Genomic DNA, 22,706 nt, shown 5'->3' with positions numbered 1-22,706 from the left:
TGAAAGTGGAGTTTATCGGCGCCGGCAGCCGTGAAATCATCGGTGCTCTCGGTTTCTCCTCCCGTGACAGCCCCGTTCTCACTCTCAGGGCTTGGCTTATGTTTCATCCGACGCCAGGAAGTGGCGCCGGTGAATGCTGTAGCTACGACTTATCACAATCTGATCTGTCACAGTGTGGCTTGACACCGACAGGCCCGGGCTCTGTTTAGGTTCTCACCGTCTGTCACTGGAAGAAAAGTGTTTCTCTGCTCCTGCAGCTACGTTGTTCTGTCGCTTAGCGTGGAGTCATTGGTCCGAACCACGTCACAGATTGGACGTTATTTCTACCCAGCTTCATTCAGTTTGCAGGTCAAACCCAATGTACATGTAACAGTTGATGAAGTTACAGTAAAATTACACAGTTCCATCTGTGGCATATTCAGTGAAAAGTAGGCAGATGTTGACTTTTGTTAGGTAATTGTTTGTTGTTAGCTCTTCTCTTCTCTCCTCTCTTCCATCCATCCATTTATCCATCTTCCATGCTGCTCCATGCAGTACATGGATAACTTCCACACATGTAGGCCCCGTTTACACCACCTTGGCTCAAGTGAAAATACATTTCCATTGTGTAAAATTTTGACATTTACAGTGAAATGTTTTTAAAATGATGTCCATTTCCACGGAAACCAGGGATGGACTGGGACAAAAAAAATCGGTCCAAACATTTTGAGCCATGGCTGACCCGACCAGGTACTGATGGAAATATGATGAATGAAAAAAGAAAAACAAGTATGATGGGATCCTAAAAATAGGACACAAAGAAACAGAGATGGAATAAATATTAGAATATATGAATGGTAGATGGTGATTGAATGGTATTTCCACAGACTATGTACTCACCACATCTATAAAAAAAAAGTCACTTATGACCTCCACAGCAGCAACATTCAGCACAGCAACAACCAATATTTCTTCAAACACCTAAACCTTTAAGAAGGAAAAGGGGACTGGCAGAGAAAGGTGAGAAAGAATGACACTTGATGGACTGACTCAGATGATCACAGTACTGGGATCTTTACTCTAGAAAAACAGTTTAATCACTTATTCTACCGTACTTAGAGGAAACCGTGACAGGATTCCAAAAATGAGTGACAGCCTTCTATAAGAGACAGTTAAAGGTTAAGGCTACAAGAAAAGCTTTGTTTATTTATACACAGTTCATCATTCTCAACTCTATTCTATCTAGTGCCTTATGCATTAAGAACTATAAGATGCACCAATTCACATTCATTTAATAAAGGCATTTTCTGAGTATTTTTACTTGTTGAAACTCAAGCTGGGTGAAATACTTTTCTTTGTACTGTACATTACTCAATGGCACTAAGGTTTAATTCATCTGATACATTTTAAGGCGTGTTTTCATCATTTTATTTGACCTCATTAGACTACAGTACAGGCAATTAATGGGCAAAAGATTTTGCTGGTAAGGGTTAGTAAAAAAGGATAAGAGTGTGGATTACAGTTAGTTGTGCTGCACAGTTTACACTATTTCAGCACCATGGACAGCGTCATGGATTTTTCATTAAATGGCAACCTGCTGAAAATCTGGCATCACAACTACTGGCTAGTTCAGCACCATGGCCAGCGCCGTTGCCTTTACTAATGATTTGCTTGCACCTGGGTTAGATAAAGGTTAAAAAGCAAAGGTGACTAAACCAACGGGGTGGGAAACTAAGGATCTAAGGTCAGTGACATTCAGCGATGATGGATGCCATGCAGTCTTAATAGCCTGCATAATCAAGTTACACATGATCAACCCAGACTGGACAACAAACAAGTGTACAAGCAACATGTGTGACCTGTTGTTAATGCAACAACCAAGCAGACACAGTGGTCCACAGCACAGACAGCTATGAAAACACCCACATTTAACGAAAGGGCCAGACAACCAGCACCGATGACAAGCTTAGCCCTCTGTCATCACAAATATTGAATATTGAACAACTTGCTAATGGTTTTTTTATGCAGCAGTTTGAATCCAGTCCAGCAAAATTCCACTGCAACCAATGCAAACCGTCCCGAGTCCAAAATGTCCAATATAAGAATTCTCCAACTCTTTGAACATGCTAATCTCCAACGTATTTCTGAACTACATACAGTATTGTGGCCTCATATCTTGTAGCACCATCTTCCTTGCAAAGCTTTCAGTCATCTTAGTCTTAACAGTGATGGTGTCCCTCTCCATGGACAGCAAAGTAAGGATTGAGAGTCTGACTTCATTCGTGCATGCCCAGAGATAGTTTTAAATTCATTTCAGGCGGCTGAAGCTGCATTCCTTTTTTTTTTTTCGTGACATCAGTCCCAGAATCTCCCTTTGTAACTGTGGGCTTAGCGCAGCAGAAGCCTCTGCCTCCTGACTGAAATCATTATCACTGATATAACATCATAGAAACTACCCAGCAGTATGGAAAGCCCATCATGCTAACTAGCTAGCTAGCATGCACAGCTACTTGTAACTACAGCACGAAGAAAATGAACTACCCCCAAACTTGATTTGTATCTGACCCAGGCAGACTGCAGTTCATCACGTCTAACCCGAGGTTCAGTTTCCTCCCCACTTGCACCGGCTGCCACGAGTGTCTTCTCCTCCTGCCTCCCCCTCCCCTCCTCCACCTGCCGCCAAGTCCACCATCTTTGTATGACTGACTGATTGATTGATTGATTGATTGATTGATTGATTGATTGATTGATTGATGTGGCCCTTGAGGGAGGGGACATTAGCCCTTAGCTGCAATTGATCCAGCTCAGAATCAGTCCTGTCTTGGGTCAATCTACCAGTTTTCTGAACCAAAAGGTGTCATAGCTCATACTGTTAGGAATTCTAACAGGTTACTATTAGTTATTAAAAAAAAAAAAAAGAAAAGGCGCAGCCCCAAATCAACAGCTGCCCACCGGGCAAATTGCCCAGTATACCTGATGACCAGTCCAGCGGTGATGTGAAGTGAACTGTAGAAACGCTGAAAGCAATGTAGTTTTCATGGAGGACCACTGCTTATAGCACTGTTTTTTTTTTTTTCTGTAATGATAAAACACAAGCTGTGGAGAACAATACTATAAAAACTCTCGTCTGGGGTGAAGTTTCTTCTGCCGTGCAATCCGCCGACTCCTGTGTGATTTGTCAAAAATTTCTTATTTACTCTCAATAACCAAACTTTCTCCTTCTCAGCTTCAAATGTCTCTTTCTCTGCCTCCTCCTCCTCCTCCTCTTTCATCAGCTCATACACTCCTCTGTAATCTATTGTCACACTGTCTTGCTGTGTTATCGAAACATTGCGAGAAATGTGCCTCTGAGTGAGGGGTCGTGACCTCCAAGTTCATGCAGTTTCTTCTTGGAGTATGAAATGTCATGACTGAAATGAAATTCTTCCTGCTGCTGGCAAGCGTCAGGAAACAAACTTTGTTTTTATTTCTTTTGGACTATTAAAAAAGGCCTTCAGACACCAAATCATCTCAAACCCATGATTTTTTGACTGTGGGAGGAAACCTGATTAGGTTGATTAAATCCGAGCATACATGATTTGAACCCACCCATGAGAATTCTAACTTTACATCACACAAGCCTTTGCATGCAGGATGAGATGACTTTAAACTTAATTGATTTTAATTCAATTTATGACCACATTTCAAATAATTTGTGTCTTGCTACATGTCTGTTTGTGTTTCTTATTTTTTGATCCGGTGATCTTCATCAGAGGATCAGTAATGCCTGAATTCATCAGTTCTTTTAATTTTACTTTGATGAAATCTGTTCATTTCTATGACGTCCAGCCTGCTCTTTCTGTTTTCCTTCTGTTATTACGTAAAAATAACAGGTATTCTTATTGGTGTGTTAATATTGGAAAATTAAAATCAGTGAAAGAACAATGATGAGTTAAAAAAATAATTAAATAATGGTTGGCCGGTGTCTCATAGATTGGTATCCTGAGTTTGACCAACATAATGCTGTTGGAGAGATACAATCATAAAAATTCAGAATTTTTCTAAACTAAATTCACCAAATCGTGCCAAACAGAATAATTGACCCAAAAATATGGAAAAACAGAGGTGCGAGCTAACCTCGGCGCAACCGAATTCACAGAGATTAAAGACAGTATGCAGCGTGTGCATTGATAATGAGTGCAGCGATGACGCCTCGTGGGAAATCTCATTAGCTTTGGCTGCATGTGGAAAACTTTTGGGCTGCGTTGGCTTCACAAAGACACGTCGCTTTTAAAACACTCGCTTGGCATTCGTGCCGATTTGCATCATCATTAGTGGAGTCGCTCTCAGTGGCAACACTAACACATTTAGCCTAATAGGATGTCGAGTAGCAAGATAAATTTACTATTTGTTTGCAAATATTTAGTTTACTGGCTGTAGCTGAACCGGTGAGTGAGGGGAGCGAAATGGAAAATGAATATATGCAAAGAAGCAAAGGTATGTTTACGCATCCATGTCTGCAGTGGGATTGGAACCTGTGAAGGTCGACTCCCACCGCCGCTTTCTGGCGTGTGGAGCTCATTTTGGTTCAGGGGCATTCAATTTCATCTTGAGTGTCGAAATCGTGCCACAATGATCTTCAAATTAATTTTAGGGTTAGGGTTTTTCTTTCTTGTGGTGCAGAGTATACATGATGACAATGTCCTTGTTTTGCATTCTGCATGTGTTTACAAACTACCCCTGATAGCATGGCTGTGAGGCGAATGCTAGCCTGCTTGCTCTCTCGGTAGCATCACTGACATCTCAGCTCAGGTCTCAGTGTTGTGTTGTGTTGTGTCCACTACTCTGAAGACATTTGTTTGAAAAGTCTATGTTTTCTTTGAACACATTACCATTTGCTTTATTGTTGGCAGGCCTGATTGGAATCTCTTACGAGCTGGTTTTGGCCCACAGACTGTATGTTTGACACCCCTCACATGGGCATCTTGAAATTTCACCACATTTCTAGACAATGATACACATTTTTGTGCAATACATATAAATACAAAGGTAAATATTATTGAGTATTATTATATTTTGAGACTTTTTGTCCTTTCTTTTTCCAACCTATTACAATACACACATAAATACACACACAGACACATGATCACATATTCATATTGAGTATGTGTGCTTGACAAAAGTAAGTCCCATGCCTAAAGCAACTAAACATGGTTAAACATGTTTGTATGCTTTGATTGGCGTTCATTAAAACAGTCTTTCAAAAATCAATACAACTGGAAAAAAGCTGTTCTGCTTCCTGTTTTCTCAGAGCACTTTATCACCAGCTTTCACATTCACCCTTCCACACACATTATCACGCTAATGGTGACGGAGCTGCCTTGAGAGGCGGCTGCCAGCATGTGGTTCAGTGTGTTGACTGAGGAAACATTCAGCTCGTGAACAGGCCGCAGCAGGAATCCCACAATGGACCTCGGGACTGAAGGACGACCAGCTCTGCCACCTGAGCCACCAGTGTTCTCGACGGCTGGCTTCGTGTCTCAAGACGCCTCGCGTTCTTCAACAGAAACCTCCAAACAGAGACGATGAAAGCATGAAATATCTACTATCCTCGATTCTATCGGTAGTATTAGGCCTGAGTGACAAAAGCGTCACTTTCACTGGCTGTCGTGTCACTTTGCTCTCGGGCATTGTCGAACATGACAAAGACGAGCGGTATAAGATGCAAGCTGTGAAATATATGAGTGACCCCATTAACACGGTGCTCTACCAGCACGCAGAGGAAAGCTATAGCACGATGCGTACTATCTGACAAGAGACTGAGCAATGGAGCCATTCAGCACAAACACAAAACAGTCGTCTGTCGGCTCATTGGGAGAGAATTTCACCCTCTGGCAGATCTGGGCTGCAGTAATGATTTGATTCAGAATAAATGCTCAGAGATGTTCTCATGTGAGTGAGTGACTGTGGGGGTGAGGTACTGTCAAAGTCGTGGGAGGTGCAGCAGGATCTCAGTGTGCCGCCGCGAACAGGTGCACCATGGGAGTTCCCCCCGCTGTGCTGCTTTGCATGTACCCACCTGGTGTGGCTGCATGTTTAGGTCGGCAGAGGCTCATCCATAGTTGGTAGCAGGAGAAATAAAAAGAACATGTTAGATCTACCAGTAACGAGAAATACAGAAATAATAGAACGAAATGTGCCAGAGTCATTTCAGTCCTGTTGCCACAGTGACATTTATGATGGGCAAGCTGACTCTAGATGTACAACACAGAAGCAGCGTGTTTTGTTTCCATCTTGTTTGAAGCTGAGGTCAGGATTCACACACAGTCCTTTAAAAGAACATGCAAATATTATGAAATTTAGCACTCAAAGACATTGTTAGAATGTCTATCAATGTCTACAACAACCTAGAATGTCTAGGAGAAGTGTAATTAACTTAAGGAACTATATTTGAATCTTGGAGAAGAATAAACAGTGCAGAGTACTGTTTAAACGGCTGCATATCAGTGTGTGAAGATCATTTCAAAGTATGGTGGCGGTATCATCATGATTTAGGGCTGCATTCCCTAAGTCTATGAAATGCTTCCAAAATGGAAAATATCACACTTCTCATTGCAAGAAGACTGCAGAAAATGTTTCTGTGTGGAGTTTGCACAGTTCTTCAGGTCCTGAAATGATTTGGCTAAATTAAGCATCTTGAAGTCTGGGTGGTGGATGTTGAAAAGACTGTGCTTCATACATATTGCTGCTTCATCAGTCTGAAAAGATTGCACACTTTTGACGTTCAGTACTGATTTGTACTTTTGTGTTTTTTTATATTTTAAAGGTGCATTAAGGAGTTTGCACGTTTATGTGAAACAGCGCCCCCTGCAGGCCTTGGGCGTAATGCAGCTTAGTGAAACACTCATGCCTGTGGCTTGTGTGCACGAAAGAGGGGAACTCCTTCCTCGCTCGTTTAGAAGCGCTCAAGTAAGATTAAGTGTCTTCTACCTGGTGGAGTCTGTGTGGAGCTGTGGCAGTGCTAGAAGCCAGTCTTTTCTTACTTTCTGGAAGATCCTGCTCAGTTGTTGCTCACTAAGCATCTGGCGGAGTAATGGTGGTCAAAATGAAACCTAACTAAATCAGGCCAGCCGGACCGTGCATTACGTCATTCCTTTCAAATTCTCCTAAAAAAAATTCTGGTGCCGGACCGGCACTGCAACTTTCAAGTGACAATTTAGCGCTGTTAGAGGTACTTGTAATGAATATGTCAGGGCACATTGTGCACATCATTAAAAATGTGTAACATATTTATGGTGGAAAATAAGTATTTTTAAAGTTGAAAACTCCTTAATGCACCTTTAAGTTTCGCGTGTAGTCTTTGTATCTCTCTATTCTGTCCAGTGCATCGCTGGTATCTCCTATTTTGAGTTCTCCCAATCAGCTCCTTGCATCCATCCTACACTGGTCAGACTGCCAGTAATTTCTGGATTTTCTCTGCATGTCCGAGTGCCAACATCCAACACTAACATTCTTGTCTCTGTTTGTCTGCCAGTTTCGGAGTCGCTTTTAATGACCCGTTCACACAGAAAACTAGATTTGAGAAAAGTTTACTCACATGTCACTCCAAAAAAGTTTTAGAATTTGCAATTTTCAAAGTTACAAATCAACAGTTAGCTGATAAATTTAGTGACGTGAAAGAGGGTCTCACACATTTGCTGAAGCCACTTTGATATTTCTCATTAATTTGAAAATCCTTTACAAAGATGCTGAAATGCCCGAGAAGATTAACAAACCCACTTCACCTCAGAGGGCGTAGGACACTGACAGTCCCGGTCTTCTCAAAATAAAGAGCTTCCTTCCCCTTCTCATTTAATTAAAGTGGGTAAAAGGTGCACTGTTGAATTAAATAGGCAAAGAGAAATAGGTACCCTGCATAATTTTGCTAAATCGTGTGCTGGTAATCCCATAATCGGCTCCTTCGTGCGAGTGGACAAATGAGTGCCTTGCCAAGTTGCAGGGGAAGAAAAAAAAAAAAATTAAAACTGCATCACCAAGCAAGCCAATTATCTCGCTTTCCATAGTGATCTGAGTCTCCTGCAGCTTCCATTCTCTGTACAAAATCATTATATGCCAGGAAAATATGGAAGACGGAGCCAGAAATGTATAGCATCCCACCCCCAGCTCCCTCCACGCAGCGCTGCCAGCACAACAATGCTGATTCAAGATTACAGAAGGACTTACTGATGAATAGATGCTCAAATGGTGGTCTGAAGAGACGAAATCCGTACTTAGTAAATTAAATATTGACTCATGTGTGACGTCTTGGCTGCTGCATGCAACAGAGCTCTGTTACAGTTCATTTTCTGACCATCAACAGTGGATGAGAGGTTGTTCATCACATTCCAACAGCAGAGAACAGTATTTCAGCCACAGCTAAAACAAAAAAAAAAAAAAAAAAAAAAGCTCAGCAGTCCCTCCAACCAGGGGCTGTAGTGCAGTGTAACTGCAGAAATACATTTGCAGCTTGCAATGCAGACTTATGTCAAAGTAACAGATTCTTTAAACCTCATTGCAAGTAATAGAAAACTGTGCCTGATCCCAATCACATGACGTAGAACAAAGTGAGCGTATACAGTGGACTTCATGTGAAACATTTGCCCTCCTCCCAGGTTTTTAGATGTAGACCCTGTTTATATGACGTTTCCAAGTGAAAACGTACCGTTTTTGTGTTTCAGAAAAGTAGAAAAGTAGCAATATTTAAAAAAAAAGATGCCAGTTGGCATGTGTGTGTGTGTGTGTGTGTGTGTGTGTGTGTGTGCGTGTAAGGGACGTGCATTGTTGTCATTGCCTCGCTCTCATAGTTTCAGAAAATGTGCCGTTTTTGGAAAGCTGCATTTTTTTTCCTGTTTCCACGGAGACAAAGGCGAAGCATTCTCCAGAAGTTCCACCGTGGGAGTTGTTTTCAAAAAGGTGCATTGTCGTTGGCTCTAAGAACCATTGTCGTGTAAACAGAATTCCAAAATGCTATGAAAGTTTTCCATTTTTACTTGAAATCACTGTCTTGTGAACAGGGTCATATAACAACTAATTACTGTATTTTTCGGGCCATAAGACGCACCGGTTAATAATAATGTAACGTCCATGGTTGAAAGACAGACAAGTTGGATGTCTTAATGATGGTTTACTAAGCTTTAGAACTTCCCTCGGGAGTCGGGGGGGGGGGGGGGGGGGGGGGTTCCACTCTTCCATACTTTAAAAATCCCTGTCTAACCTGAAGAAAAAAAAAACAGCTGAGAGACTGCTCTCTCTCTGCTATTCTGACACACACACACACACACACACACACACACACACACACACACACACACACACACACACACACACTTCCTGGTCCCGCCCCCTGTGCCCACCCAGCCACTCACGCCACAACGATGCATTCAGGTAACTTGGAAACGTAGGAACTCACACAACACAACTTGACACACAACTTGAGAAAATGAAAGGATCTTAAGTGCAACTTATAGCCCGAAAAATACAGTATTAAAAAAAAAAGAGGAAAAGAAGACAATAATGCTAGTTTTCAGGGATTTAACGAAGCTTTCACATTAATTCCAGGCATTTTTCAGATGTCTTTAAACTCTATCAAGCTCGATGTACTCGAGATGGGAAAAAGACTCACTGTCAATACAAAGTGGATATTTGCGAATATCGACTCACAGTGTGTCTCATCAGTAAAATTGGCCGAGGAGGCTCATTTTGGCTGCTCACCCAACAGAATAAAATAATCTGAGGACACGGTGTTGTTTTTTTTTTTTTTTTGTTCTCTGTATTGCTTATTAACAGAAATTACTGAAATATCTGAAGCTCTTTTTTTTTTTTTAAATTGATTTCAGAAATCAAAAAAATCAAGTGGCTGAACAAAGCAGAACATCACAAGATCACTGCAAAAATAAGTTCTAACAATGAAAACTCCTCCTAATGGTCCGGAGGTGATCGGAATGTGGATCTTTTTGAGTTTTTGTGATGCTCAGGTTGAGTTAATTGTGTCTCTCATCCTCTTCTTAAACAACAGCCCACAGACTGCTGAGAGTTCAGGTCATGCCGGCCAATCACATCAATGTCATGCCACTGCCGCTCTGACAAGTGGTGTCACTGTGGGTCGGCGTAAAATCCTGCAATAAAAATAAATTAAAAATGAAAGGCAGCTGCTCGGCACTGGACTGTAAGCAGCTTGGATTTGGACCCCCACACTCTGGGACTTCCAAATGAAATGAAGCTCTGAGTTTCATATGAAGAAATTAATTTGGTGCAGGTGAGCCGCTTCTGACTCTTGAATTGTGTTCTGGTTGTGGTGCTTTGACTCTCTGCCTCATTTCACTCCATGGCATGATTCTCAGGGTTCCTAAATGTTCTTTTTTAACACTATGTTGTTGTTTTTTTGTCAACTTTCCATCTATCAATTTTTCCATTTTGATGCAGATCCCTGTGAACCGGTACCCCATTCCCAAATCAGGCTCTGAAGGCTTATGTTAGATAGTGTGTCATTTACTGTGGTTTTAAATTCATCTGTGCAGAGCTCATCAAGGAGAAACTCTTTACTCACATTATTGCTTAAACTGTAAGTGAACCGAGGCAGAGGACAAAGACAAATAAATACTTTTGTAATGAAACATCTCCTCTGAAGTCTCTGGGCGGTGATCAGGAAGCTCACAGAAAGAGTGAGGAGACTCCCACAATGTTCAGCTTTTTAATTGATGTGCAAACACTACAAACAGTTGAGATTTGAGGCCTTCCGCTTTGCTCTGAATCTTTTATCTTTCATCAAGGATATGACTGATAATCAAACCAAATGGGAGAATGCATTAGAATAACAGTGATTGTCCTTTCATGTCAGGCTGAGATGCCTGAAGCTTTCTAATATAGTGCATTCCTGCAGGGAGTAGTCATCAAGGTGATGCATTGTGGGATATGGTTAGCAGCAATACTGGTGGAGGCTGTGGTGTTTCAATATGTTGGTGAAGCAAAGTAAACAGACTTTCCATGAATTCGGCAATCCATCGTCTATAACGCTTCCTCCTGTTCAGGGTAGCAGGGTGCAGGAGTCGAGCCAGCTCACTATGGGCCAGAACAGGTCACCAGTCCTCAAGAGAGCCAGACCACACACGCCCATAGGCACTTTACCAATTAACCTTGCATGCATGTCAATTGGACCGTGGGAGGAAACCCACGCCGGAGGCCTGGCTGGTATTTGAACCCATGGTGTCCTCGCTTTGAGGCGAGGGCGCCAATTCTCCAAAACAGCCTCACTGAACTCATACTGCATATTGTTTTACCACAACTTCTGCAATGTCAGAGAGATTTACACTACCAGCTACATTCAGCTCTTCACACACATTTACACCAATACCAGCAGCTGCCATTGGGAGGAATTCAGGTTTCAGGCATGTTGATATATGATCCAAGAAATGAGGGACTGAACCCACAACCTTCTGAATGAAAGGAAACCTGCTGAAGATTAGCTGTCGCCTCCCCAAGTCAGCTAGAGTGTGGTGGAGTGGGTCGCCTTTCAGTTGGAAGACTTCAAATCCGATCCCCCATCTGTCTTGTAGGGAGCAAGGACGGATCTCTTATTATCAGTTTCTTTGTTTGTTCTAGATTTGACTTTTTTGAGCTCTCATTGTTGGCCATTTGGTTTATTGGTGTCAGCCACGTTAATTAGTAGCTGGCCCTTTAAGAAGGTGCTCTGCCGTACTTCCGGGTTTGCTCGGCTGTGAGCTGCAAGAGGCAGACGTTTCACCAGCTGTGGAGTCACACGGTTTCTTACCGTGCCCTTTTGTGTTTGTTTGTATCACCCGTGATCTCGTGACACTGTGGAATAAACGTTGCTTTTGTTTTTCAACTCAACAACAGCGGTGGCAGTGGATGATTACATCTAACTCGGGGGGAGACACGCGTAAGCCAGGACTACCAGCATCTCACAGCTTTGCCCGTAACATGTCTGTATGTCAAAGTATCCGTGAGCAAGACACTGAACCAAACCACTTCAATGGACCGAGCACCGTGCACGGCGGCCGCCTGCACTGGTGTGTGTGAGTGGGTGGATGTGACTTCCTATGTAAAGAGCTGTTAAATCGGTGGAGTAAGTGAACTCCATTTAGCATCGCTGCTGCATCTTGGGTCTGTGATTCAAGGCAGGATGCATTCATGATCTTGCTTCCTTTCCTCCGAATTAACAACGATCTGAATGGTACAGAAAAAAAAAAATCAGTCCATTACACATTTTTCTTCCAACCTTCCACTGTTTCTTGCTGTCGAGTCTGTATCGGTTGTTGCATCAGTTTCTCGGCTGACGGCGGTGACACCGACTGTGGTCTTCTCCTGCTTCATCTCAGCTGCTTCAAGTGTGTATCGGGAGAGGATCTTTTGCAGGCCTCGGTTGTTACCGGCGGTTATTAAAGTTCCTGCTGCCTTTTGTCATCTCCAACCACTCTGACTGTTCTCTCTGCTGACACACCGAGGAAACCCTGCAGACGGTGGTTGTGTGAAAATCTCATCAGGTCCACAGTTTGTGAAACATTCAAAGCCCGTTAGAACGCGTTTCTCATTTTGATGCTCACTTTAAATTCAGCCACTCATCATCTACATGCCTGAGTGCAATGCATTGCAGCCATGTTATTGACTGAATACATATTTCCATGAATTAGTTTAACCTTGTATGAGTGTACAGGTATTATTAAGTGAAAATGTTTGTTTTTTCCACGATATGGCTTTTCCAAAATGCTCCTGAGTTAACTAAATTGCACATACTCTCTTGTTAGATTTTAGTGAGTTAAAAGCTTTTTTGTATTGTAATATATTCCAGATTAAATTAGACTGAACTGCAAGAGAAATAAATCATGTGAATAAACTCTGACAGTTTATTAACCTTTTTTTTTATTTAATAAACAGTGATGTTTTGTGAGGTTTTTGTTAATTTACCTCAATTCAAACTATTATTCCGAAGCTAGTTAGTGTTCCCTGAGGCTTTATGGCAGTGCAGTGTGGTTGCTGAAGCACACTGGCTTCTGTTTGTACATGTATTATTCATGTGCATGCCTGTTTGTGTGTGTGGACACTCGAGCCCGATGCAATGTAAGGTGAATTGGAGAATTGAGCTTTTGATGGTGAAAATGTTCTTGTTAGGGTAAAATATGCTTATTCAAATCCCTGGTGGTCTGCTCAGTTTTAGCAAGGCAATCAATTTGTAACCAAGTGAGTCCCGGCTCCATGGATTCCCAATGTGCAATGCCAAGCCAGAAATGTTGCAAACTGACAATTCTCTCAATGCAAACTGCACCGGTCCCCCCGCCCCCTACCCCCCTGTACAACAGTGTCACGTGAAGCATTTCCTTTTTCCACCTATAGTTTCCACCCAACACCCTGTGTGTGAAATCGTACTGTGAGTGCATTATTTTAAAGAAATGGCATCAAATTATCAAGCAGGGCAGGACTCAGACCCAGTTTTTTATAACCATTTTTGTCGACATGTCGACATGATATGACTTTCGAGACAATGACAATGCAGCATTTTGAAAATGATGCACTGTAGTTGGCGTGATGGGCCACTAGTGGATGCTGCTAGTTGTCTTTGTAATGGAACCACACACTCATGCTGCAGAGAATGATACGCTATAAACATTAGCAGTGTACATGGACATCGTTACAGACGGACCACCAAATTGGATTGGTATTACGGTGACTGTCAACTCTGAAATTGCCAAGTCCGGGAGAATATGGACTGGCAGTCATGACACTTTGGATGCAAGCAGTGTTGTTATTTTCCATGTACTGATCACTTTACCTGGGTGCACATGTGCAGTTGTGTTTTCCCTCATTTCCATGGTTGGAAAGTGGGTCTTGCAGTTGCTCCAAGTACCATTGTCTGGAAACGCAACACACAATTTCTGTTTTTACTCGAAAACATTGCGTAAATGAGGCTTTAAACAGGATCAGGAGAGACGAGGAACCAGATCACAGCTCAGGATCACAGAACTGGCAGACAGAATGACAGGGTGAAAGGTACATGGCCTCTTTGAAGGGAATGGAAAATGATTCACAACGGCACCATCAAGGGCAGAGTGATGCAACATGTGGGAGTGCAGGATGATATGCACAGACAAAGGAAGGCGAGGAGGAGGGTAGAGGACGGGGCCTGAACTGGAAACAGACACGGCAGACAAGACCTGAAGTTCGACTGTGGACTTAAATCATGAAGGATTTGAGACTAGTTGACCAGACAAAACATGAGCAACACAATAATCCAAAGAGAAAGACAAATGGTGGGTTCTGCATGGCAATTTCCTAAACTCCAAATTTCAGCTCACATTGGGTGTAAAGCCAGGTGCAAAGGTACAACCTGTATCACACACACACACACACACCAACAATCACACAACTGAAGAGGGTCTTTTCACTGCGGTATCCACTGTACAGCCCAAAGAAAACCTGACTGACTTCAGCCACATGTGCCAGTGTTCAACACACTAGTTTTAAACCTGAAAGGTTAAAGCTTTATCCTTGTTTTACAGAAGATAATCATGTTTCTAAATGTATCTCCCTCATGCAGTGCTTTTCAAGCTCAAAGTGCTTCACACTGTTTATCACATCCAGCCATACACACTAATGGAGAGAGCTGCCACACATCGAGTTCACTACAGGCAGGGCTTTGTTCAAAGACACTTTGACATGTAACAGAATTAAACCTGCAACCCTCCAATTAGTTTTAAGTGTCACTTTAAACTCGTTCATTTTGATATAATGGTTTAAGTGGTCATACGTTTCTGACCAGCGTCTTATCACAGCACCTACAGTCATTCCTCACAGGGAACAGGCCTGATGGTCGGTTGCTTCAGTTGTTGTCCCTGTTTCCTCTCTCTTACGTTGGTCTTCTTTTCATCTTCTTTCTTTAGTGTCAGCTAACGACTGTGACTCAGAGGAGAATGCAGAGTTGACTTATTACACCCTGAGTCCGGACTTCACCATCTCGCCTCATGGGACCATCTTCCCGGCGGGACCACTGGATTATGAGAGACCGAACCACCTCTACGAATTTGTTGTTATGGCCATCGACAAAGGGGAGGTCCCTCGCACTGGCACCGCCACCGTCCGCATCAGGATGGCCAACGTCAATGATGAGGCTCCGGAGTTTTCCCAACATATGTAAGTATATCTTGGAAACTGCTGATTATGTTTCTGTTGTTTGATGCCAGGTAGAATTTTGTTCCTGTGTTTGTATTTTACTGGGTGTCAGTCTCCCTGGCTCGATGAGACACTGTAATTAGAGGACTGTTGGGGTTGCAGGTAATGATTGGAATCAATTGAATACTTCTTAATCAGTTATTCAGACACCCCAATAATACTTTCAAGGACGAGATAAGATGTGAAATGTTAATTTCCCTGTAAAACGATGAATCCTTCTGGATTTTATAACGTCAGTCTGACAGAGTTTAATAAATTATTCTGATGTAGTTTGCAGAGTAAGACTCGCACACACGTTTGAGCTTTTCAGTGCTTTTTGTACTTTGTCAAACAGGATTCTGTATGCGAGAGAACAAACTTGGGCAACAGCACAGACAAAAGACTAGAGCAGGAAAGCATTGTTAGAAATAAACTCGAGACTCAACGAGGCTAACTGCTTGAAATTGAATGGCACAAACAAAAAGACGACAAACATCTATGGACTGGTAATAGACAGGGATGCAGACGGAGCGAGAACGGCTGGTGAGCTGATCAGATAAAGACGATCAGGGAGACGCAGACAGACAAAGGACAGGGAGAGACAGTCTGGAATGACAAACCCAGCCACAAGTGAAACAGGACCCTCAACATGGTCAAAGAACAATGCTATAAAGATGTCGTGGTATTAACCTCCCTCACATGACTAAAGCCAGAACCGATCCATCCAGCCAGCCATCCATCTCTGGTATAGCTTTGTCCTGTTTAGGGTCAAGAGGTGCTGGAGCCAGATCCAGCAAGCTGCAGGTGAATTCAAGGTCCATCCTGGAAAGAGCTGTAGTCTATCACAAACACTCACTTTGGGGTGATTTAGAGTCACTAATTAACCTCACATGCTGGTTTATGGACTGTTCATAAACATAAACATAAATAGTTTGAAAAAAAAGGCCCAGTCCAGACCCGTCTCACTCAGAGGCGAGAGCCTGAACTGCTCCACCAAGAGCCTGGATAAAAAAATATAATGAAACGAAATAACTTAATACATGAAGGATAAAAGAAATGTCAGTAGAAAGACGTGTCAAAAGATAAGATGAAACAAGACAAGACTTCCTGGATAACTCTTCAGATGTGATGAACCAAGTGGAAACTTTTCTGAGAGCTGTGAAACTTTATACTGGCTGTGGTTCCGTTGGTGGATTGTGGGCCTTGGATTGTGTTGCAGGTTTGATTTCTCCTTCCATGTGTTAAACTGTCCTTTAAGCAAGACAGTGAACTCCAAACTGGGACATACAGCAGCAATAACACTTCACCACCAAACCCTGCCCTGAGCTTCGGCCTGTGATAGACTCATCTCTTCCACCTCTTTTGTCCTTCCTGTACTTCCTCGATGACCTGTGCTGTCTCAGAGGTTTTGAACATGCTGTAGACATTCCAGGCTCCAAGGACTGAGGTAAGGGTCAAACTTTTGACTTCCTGAGTTGGGCTTTCATGCAGAGCTGTCATGGCGTCACTAGTTTGCCTTTGATTTCTTACTGGGACCAGAGTTTCTCCGAATGGCGTTGTTGGAGTTGAAGGTGTTGCTTTCTGGGGTGGGGTTGTTAGCCCCTCACCCAGCCTCCTAACCTGTAGGACGAGCTGCTGCTCATAGTCTGTCCTCGCTCCTGTAATCCGCCCAGTTTGGTTGTACCTGCTGGGAGTTCAAACCCCTGCTGGTTTAACTCACAGGGTCACTCAAACAGACTGCTCTCAGCCTTTTGTCATTATTGGTGTGTGAGTAGGTGAATGTGACAAACGACGTAAAGCAATCTTCGACTGCTGAAACAGATAAAAACCACTACATCAGTGAAAACCATTTATCAATATTTGAAAACTAACACTGGACTTATTAAAAACAACCATTGGAATAACTTTGAGGGGATATTTACTTATCATCACAAGTAAAATACAAAATACACCTGCAGGTTTTATAAACTCAGCCTGGGTTTTGCTGTAAATACATGCAGTACAGTCACTCTGGATTGTGCTACCAGCTCTTCTGAAATGAGATGTCAAAACTTTCATTAAAAACCTCTCAAACACAAGGATTACTATTCACTAATTTGTATGCTGCTCATGCAGCACCCATCACGCCACATAATAATACGCTGCTCGACTGAAATATTCCAGTTTATTCTGGAATATACATTATTGCAAAAGCCTGTCACAAAATATGGAGTATACACGCTGCTGGTGCACAGCTGCAGCACCGGCATTACTATGCATCATTATTTGAAGTGCTGCAGGCGGCGGACTGAAGGCTCATGGTTGTATGGATGATCAGAAAAAGGTCACCACATGGACATTTAATCCACGTACGTACGTGCATTCTACCCTCCCAGTTGTTGCATGCAGTCGACTCAGTGAGACTGACAGAGAATCCATCAGTTGGCTTTAGCTTTCAGCAAGCCTTAGATCATGAAAATTACTGACTGTCGAATCAAGCGATGCAACAGAACTACTCATCCAATAATTTGTTGTTTGACACGTTTCAAGACAAACAAACTCATTCCATCCTCTCAAATGTCAAAATCTCCCTCTGTTGTCATGTGAAACTGCAGTGAGTGTCTTTGTCTTTTGAAGTTTGTCATACAAAACAAACATTTTCACAGGAGCCTGAAAATGCCTCAGGGGCTTTTTTTGTGTGACATTTACCAGACAAAACAATTAATATACTAAATTAAAATGTGACAAATTAAATTATACTGAAAAGTAACAATTATTTTTTTGATACTGCGTGTCTCATATTCTGTTTCTTTGATATGTTGTCTAAATCCATCTGATTGTTTAACCGTGTAATAAAGGATATTTCTTTTTGGAAGATTATTGAAGGAAGTGTTTACTGTTTGTGGTCCTTGAATATCTAATGATTTCCCCGTGTTCTCCAGTAAGGACTCATATTTGGTAATAAAGGCGAAATTAAAGGTCACGATGATTGAAAAAAAAAAAAAAGAAAAAAACAAATTTCCACTTTAGTTTACTGTAACGGAAAATTCTCCAGTGCTTTCTTTAGTTTCCATACAACAAAAATGGAGGTTATCTCTGCCCACCTCAGCATTATGACCAACCACGCAGTCGTAGGTGAAAAGACTTCTGCTCAGATATGTAACAAGCGCTGATGTCCTCATCCCGGACTATCACTCCTCTGTGGAGATCTTTTGGGTCCTGCTCAGCCTCTTTAGCCTCTCCAGGTTAACAACACAACAGCAATACAGTGGGAAGAGTAGTGGTTGTCCAACGGTGTAGCGATCTCTGAGATGTGGGGATACGCTCAAGTTTGACCTTCTTTTAAATCAGTCCAGAAATGCCAGTTTTTTAAAGACACAGTAGCATGTAAGACAACCCTGTTTAGTGAAAATCCATATATAGTATGCGTTCAATGTTACTTAATTTAATTCTAAATTATGATCAATACGCTGCACAGCAGACATCAACATTAACTAATCAGATCAGTGAATGTAGTGAGTATGAGCCTATCAGAGGCAGAGTGAGGGTCATAGTTTAATCCGGATTACAGCACTGGGGCGGTGGACTCCTCAGAAGAGCATCAGTGTGGTTATGTTTACGTCAGTGATGTACAGTTTATAATGCTGCAATTTTATCACCAAGAAAAACATCACAAACAGACTGGACTTTAATGGTTATTAAAATATAGTACAGTGTTAGTTAAAGGTGTAATACAACATTTTGATTTCCGGGTGGATCACCTAAATAATTGGTGGGTCTGTTTGTCAATCATTCTGACGAGCTGCTTTCGTAAGGCGGTTCTACGTGCTTGCGCCCAATCAGCTTCTCCCTTCTGCGCATTCAGAGTGTTTATGTAGCCGGTGAGCTTCTGAGCTAGTACTTACCGATGGCGAGTCTGACATAATGAAACTGTAACTGTTTCGGAAAAAAAAGCTTTATTTATGAGCGAGGCTGATCGCAGAAACTGTAAACAGAGCCGTGCACGCCGGAGAAGAGGAGATCGCGCTCGTACACTTCCGCGTTTCCTGGGAGAAGCAGGAGAGCCGGGCGGATGGTCTGGCGCATGCGAGTTGTTCAAAAAGTGAGTAACAGACTTGGGGCTTCGTCTTTTCAAGAAAATCGTGTATTAGACCTTTAATGCTAAACTAGTAGGAAACTGAACCGCCACCATCTTTCTACTTTCTGTCTTTCAGCGTAATCTCAAACATTTGTCAAACCATCGATCAAATGGCAACAGTTTACAAGAGTATGAGAGTAAATACGACAGGAGAAGAATGGAGGACGAGTCTATAATCAGCAACCTTCACAGCCTCTATTGCCCCATTTAGTTTCTTTCATTTGTGTTATTTTTACTTTGTCATCTTTTTTAGGAACCGTAAAAGCTCCAAAAGGTATTCAAGCATTATTTATTGATGTGAAGGGAAGAATGCTAAAAATGCTGAAACATGAAGAGTTCACTGCGTTGTATTTGGCCTTGTATGTTTGGCGGTTGAGTGGAAATGTTTTTAACTCATTAGCTGTTCCTGTGATTCTGTCCAGTCAATAATAATGATTTGAATTCTGTGGAGAATAGTGAGATGGATGGAGAAATCACCGTCTTTGATAATGCTCATGTGTTAAACACTAAAACAATGATGACACAGAAAGTCTTCATTGATATTTCCATCGGCACAGATCCTCTGACGCCTGAGCGAACGGAGGGAAATCTTTAAAGAACATGCAACGAAATCTATTTTCCTCAGAACCGCAGCACGGGCTGCACTGTCCGTCTTTGTCAGGTTCACTCCTCACAGCTGCCTCCTAATTCAGCGTGGTGGCTGCCAATACCACCCCCACCTCCCCCCGTCTGCTGCCTCACCCCCTCCACCCCCGCCACTGCTTCTGCGGCGCCTGCATCTTTTAATTGGTTGATTTTCTGGCAGAGAGCTGGGCAGATTGGTGCGGCAGGGTCAATCAACCGTGCCCACCAGCACCCTCAGGAGGTCCCGAGCATGAACGCTGCACGTGTGCCTTGTGTGTGTGTGTGTGTGTGTGAGTGAGTGTTTGTGTGTGGTCAGTAATTCACGAGATCTGGGCAAAGTAGGGTGTTGGTATGGATGCAGTGATGTAGACATACACTAATGTGCATTCATGCGTAGTGCATGTGATATGTATGCATTTATGTTGTTTGTAGTGGAAGGGGATTAGTGGTGTGTGTGTGTGTGTGTGTGTGTGTGTGTGTGTGTGTTGTATTGATTCACTGTCAGCGACAGCAGAATAATCAGTCAGTTTTTCTTCCATAACCCTCAACTCTCCCACAGCTGCCTCAAAAAATAGTACTTGACAATCTATGATGTATCATTCACACAGGCACACTAATGCACACACACACACACACACACACACACACACACACACACACACACACACACACTGACAGGCGCTTGTGTAAACCCATTTCCATGTACATCCATGAGAGAAGCTCTAAGCAAACAGATGTGGGCTCTTTGATGAGACGAACACAGTGGGGACAATTTAAAGATTAAAGTCATTACTTTGTCTTCATGTGTTTGCTTTGTGTGTTTGGGGGGAGCACCGGGAACGGGTGCGGAGCCGGTGCATGTGATGAGAGGGAAGGAAGGGAGAACATAGAGCAGAGTGGTCATTAAATATATCATTATTCAGGCAGAAAATTTGGCCTATTTACATGGAGTCCTGGAGTTGGAGGCATGCAATAATGAGTGCGTGCGTGCGTGCGTGCGTGCGTGCGTGTGTGTGTGTGTGTGAGACAGAGAGAGTTTTGAATCCTGGCAGACTGGATATGCTTCATGTCAAAAAATTACACTAAACTGTGTTATTTCGACCTTTTTGAAGAAAAAGTCATAGTGTTGATCTCAGTAATTGACTCTGTGTGTGTGTGTGAGTGTGTGTGTGTGTGTGTGTGTGTGTGTGTGGTTCTGGCCCGCCTCTCCCCTCCCGGTGAGTGACACTCGGCCCACCTTTCATTTATGTGCTGCCACTTTGCTACAAGGACCCTGTTACTGTACCTACCTGCGCCCGCCGGTTACCACGGAAACCACCCGGGGTGGCTTCCTGCACTGTTATTGGATGTGTCTCTACATCTTACATGTGTTCATTTGTGTCAGCTCCCACTGTTATTGGTTTTGTTGTCAGAATTTTTTCTTTTTCTTTGACTTTTTGTGGAATTTATTATTAGTTTTGATGAAATATACAGTACACATTTCCAGAAAGACACAAGCAATGCATTACCAAGTCAGCAGCACTTACAGTAACTTTTGAAGTGTTATTATTTTTGCTTTGAGTGAACGTTATTAGGTCCTTGTCAGTCATTATTTGTGCAAATGCTCTGAACTGACTGCTTTCGCCCCTCTGCAACGCCTCTTCATGTCAGTGGAGTTGAAGAATGGCCGCCATTTTTGACAAAGGTGTTGCAGATTTGGCCAGAGGCCTGTTGGGTTTGAAAGAGAAAGTCAAAGTCTTCATCATAAAAAGAGATGAATGAACCAAAATGCTGACAAGAAGACCATAAAAAAAAAAAAAAGCAGAGCAATGATTATATCAAAAGAGCGATTGATGGACAAAATAACATGTCACTGAAAAACGCCAGCAATTTTATCAAGATCAACGGGAGTGAATAGTTTATTTTCATTTTGACTCCTTTAAACCACACAAAACATTGAAAATGCATGTGAAAGAGCAATCTGACACTACGTGAACTATTCCGATGGCATTTAGCTTGAAAATGTTTCTTTGCCTGTAGCCACCAAATGAACAGAAAAACAACAAAATCTGAACTTTTCCATCAAACAGTGCACCATAAAACTTCCTCATCCTCCATCACTTTCTCTGCTTTAGGTTGAGGGAGCACTGGAGGTGATCTCAGTTAACTATGGAGGAAAACATGGTGCATCACAGGGAGGGAGGCGAAGGACTTTGATTAAAAAAACAAAACAAAAAAAAACTACACAACCACAGGGAGGAAACAGCCGCATTACAGTGAAACACTACTGTGACACAGCGATAGCCAGACTAGAACTGGATACAAGGGCCAAAAAACAAAAAGTCCAAAGTCAGGTCCCATTTTGGCAAAAATGTTTTTTAAAGCTATAGTGCGTAACTTTTAAATGTCTATGAATGTCTGTTTTAGCCAAGCCACTGCTAGTGGAGATGACAAAGTGCAGATTAAGCCGATCGGCTCCTCTAACATGTCGCGGGATTTTTCAATATATATAATTCTTGCTTTGCGTGTCGACCAGCGACATTCCCGCGCTGGCGTGCAGGAAATTACGCATTTTACGTCATAACAAGAAGGGAGGGGGAGGACGCACAGAGGGTCTCATAGCAACAGGCAGAGCTCAGGCAGAATGAGGAAGCGGCATGGCGGATAATCCAAAGAAACAGCCGAGAAAGAGTCCTGAAGTGGATCCTACCACCAAAAAAAAAAAAAAGCCTGGACGGTTGGGAGAAGGAAAGTGACCGACGGAGAAGGCAAACCTGTCAGGTACAAATTAGCAGGCACCTTGTATCCCGTTTGTAATAAGCTATTTGCG

At 42.5% G+C, this 22,706-nt stretch overlaps 1 protein-coding gene across 1 annotated transcript in view; it reads left to right on the top strand.

Annotated features, from left to right (window-relative positions):
* The window catches only part of LOC115389982 (neural-cadherin-like), a 317,885-nt gene that overhangs the window by 123,963 nt on the left and 171,216 nt on the right, over nt 1-22,706 (top strand). Inside the window, 1 exon segment of the mRNA XM_030093608.1 lies at nt 14,889-15,138. Within this exon segment, the coding sequence (XP_029949468.1) occupies nt 14,889-15,138 (250 nt within the window).

This window comes from Salarias fasciatus, chromosome 1 (assembly GCF_902148845.1).
Source record: "Salarias fasciatus chromosome 1, fSalaFa1.1, whole genome shotgun sequence".
NCBI classification, from domain to species: Eukaryota; Metazoa; Chordata; class Actinopteri; order Blenniiformes; family Blenniidae; genus Salarias; species Salarias fasciatus.
Note: the sequence above shows the minus strand (reverse complement) of the source record. Positions and strands in the feature narration are given on the sequence as shown.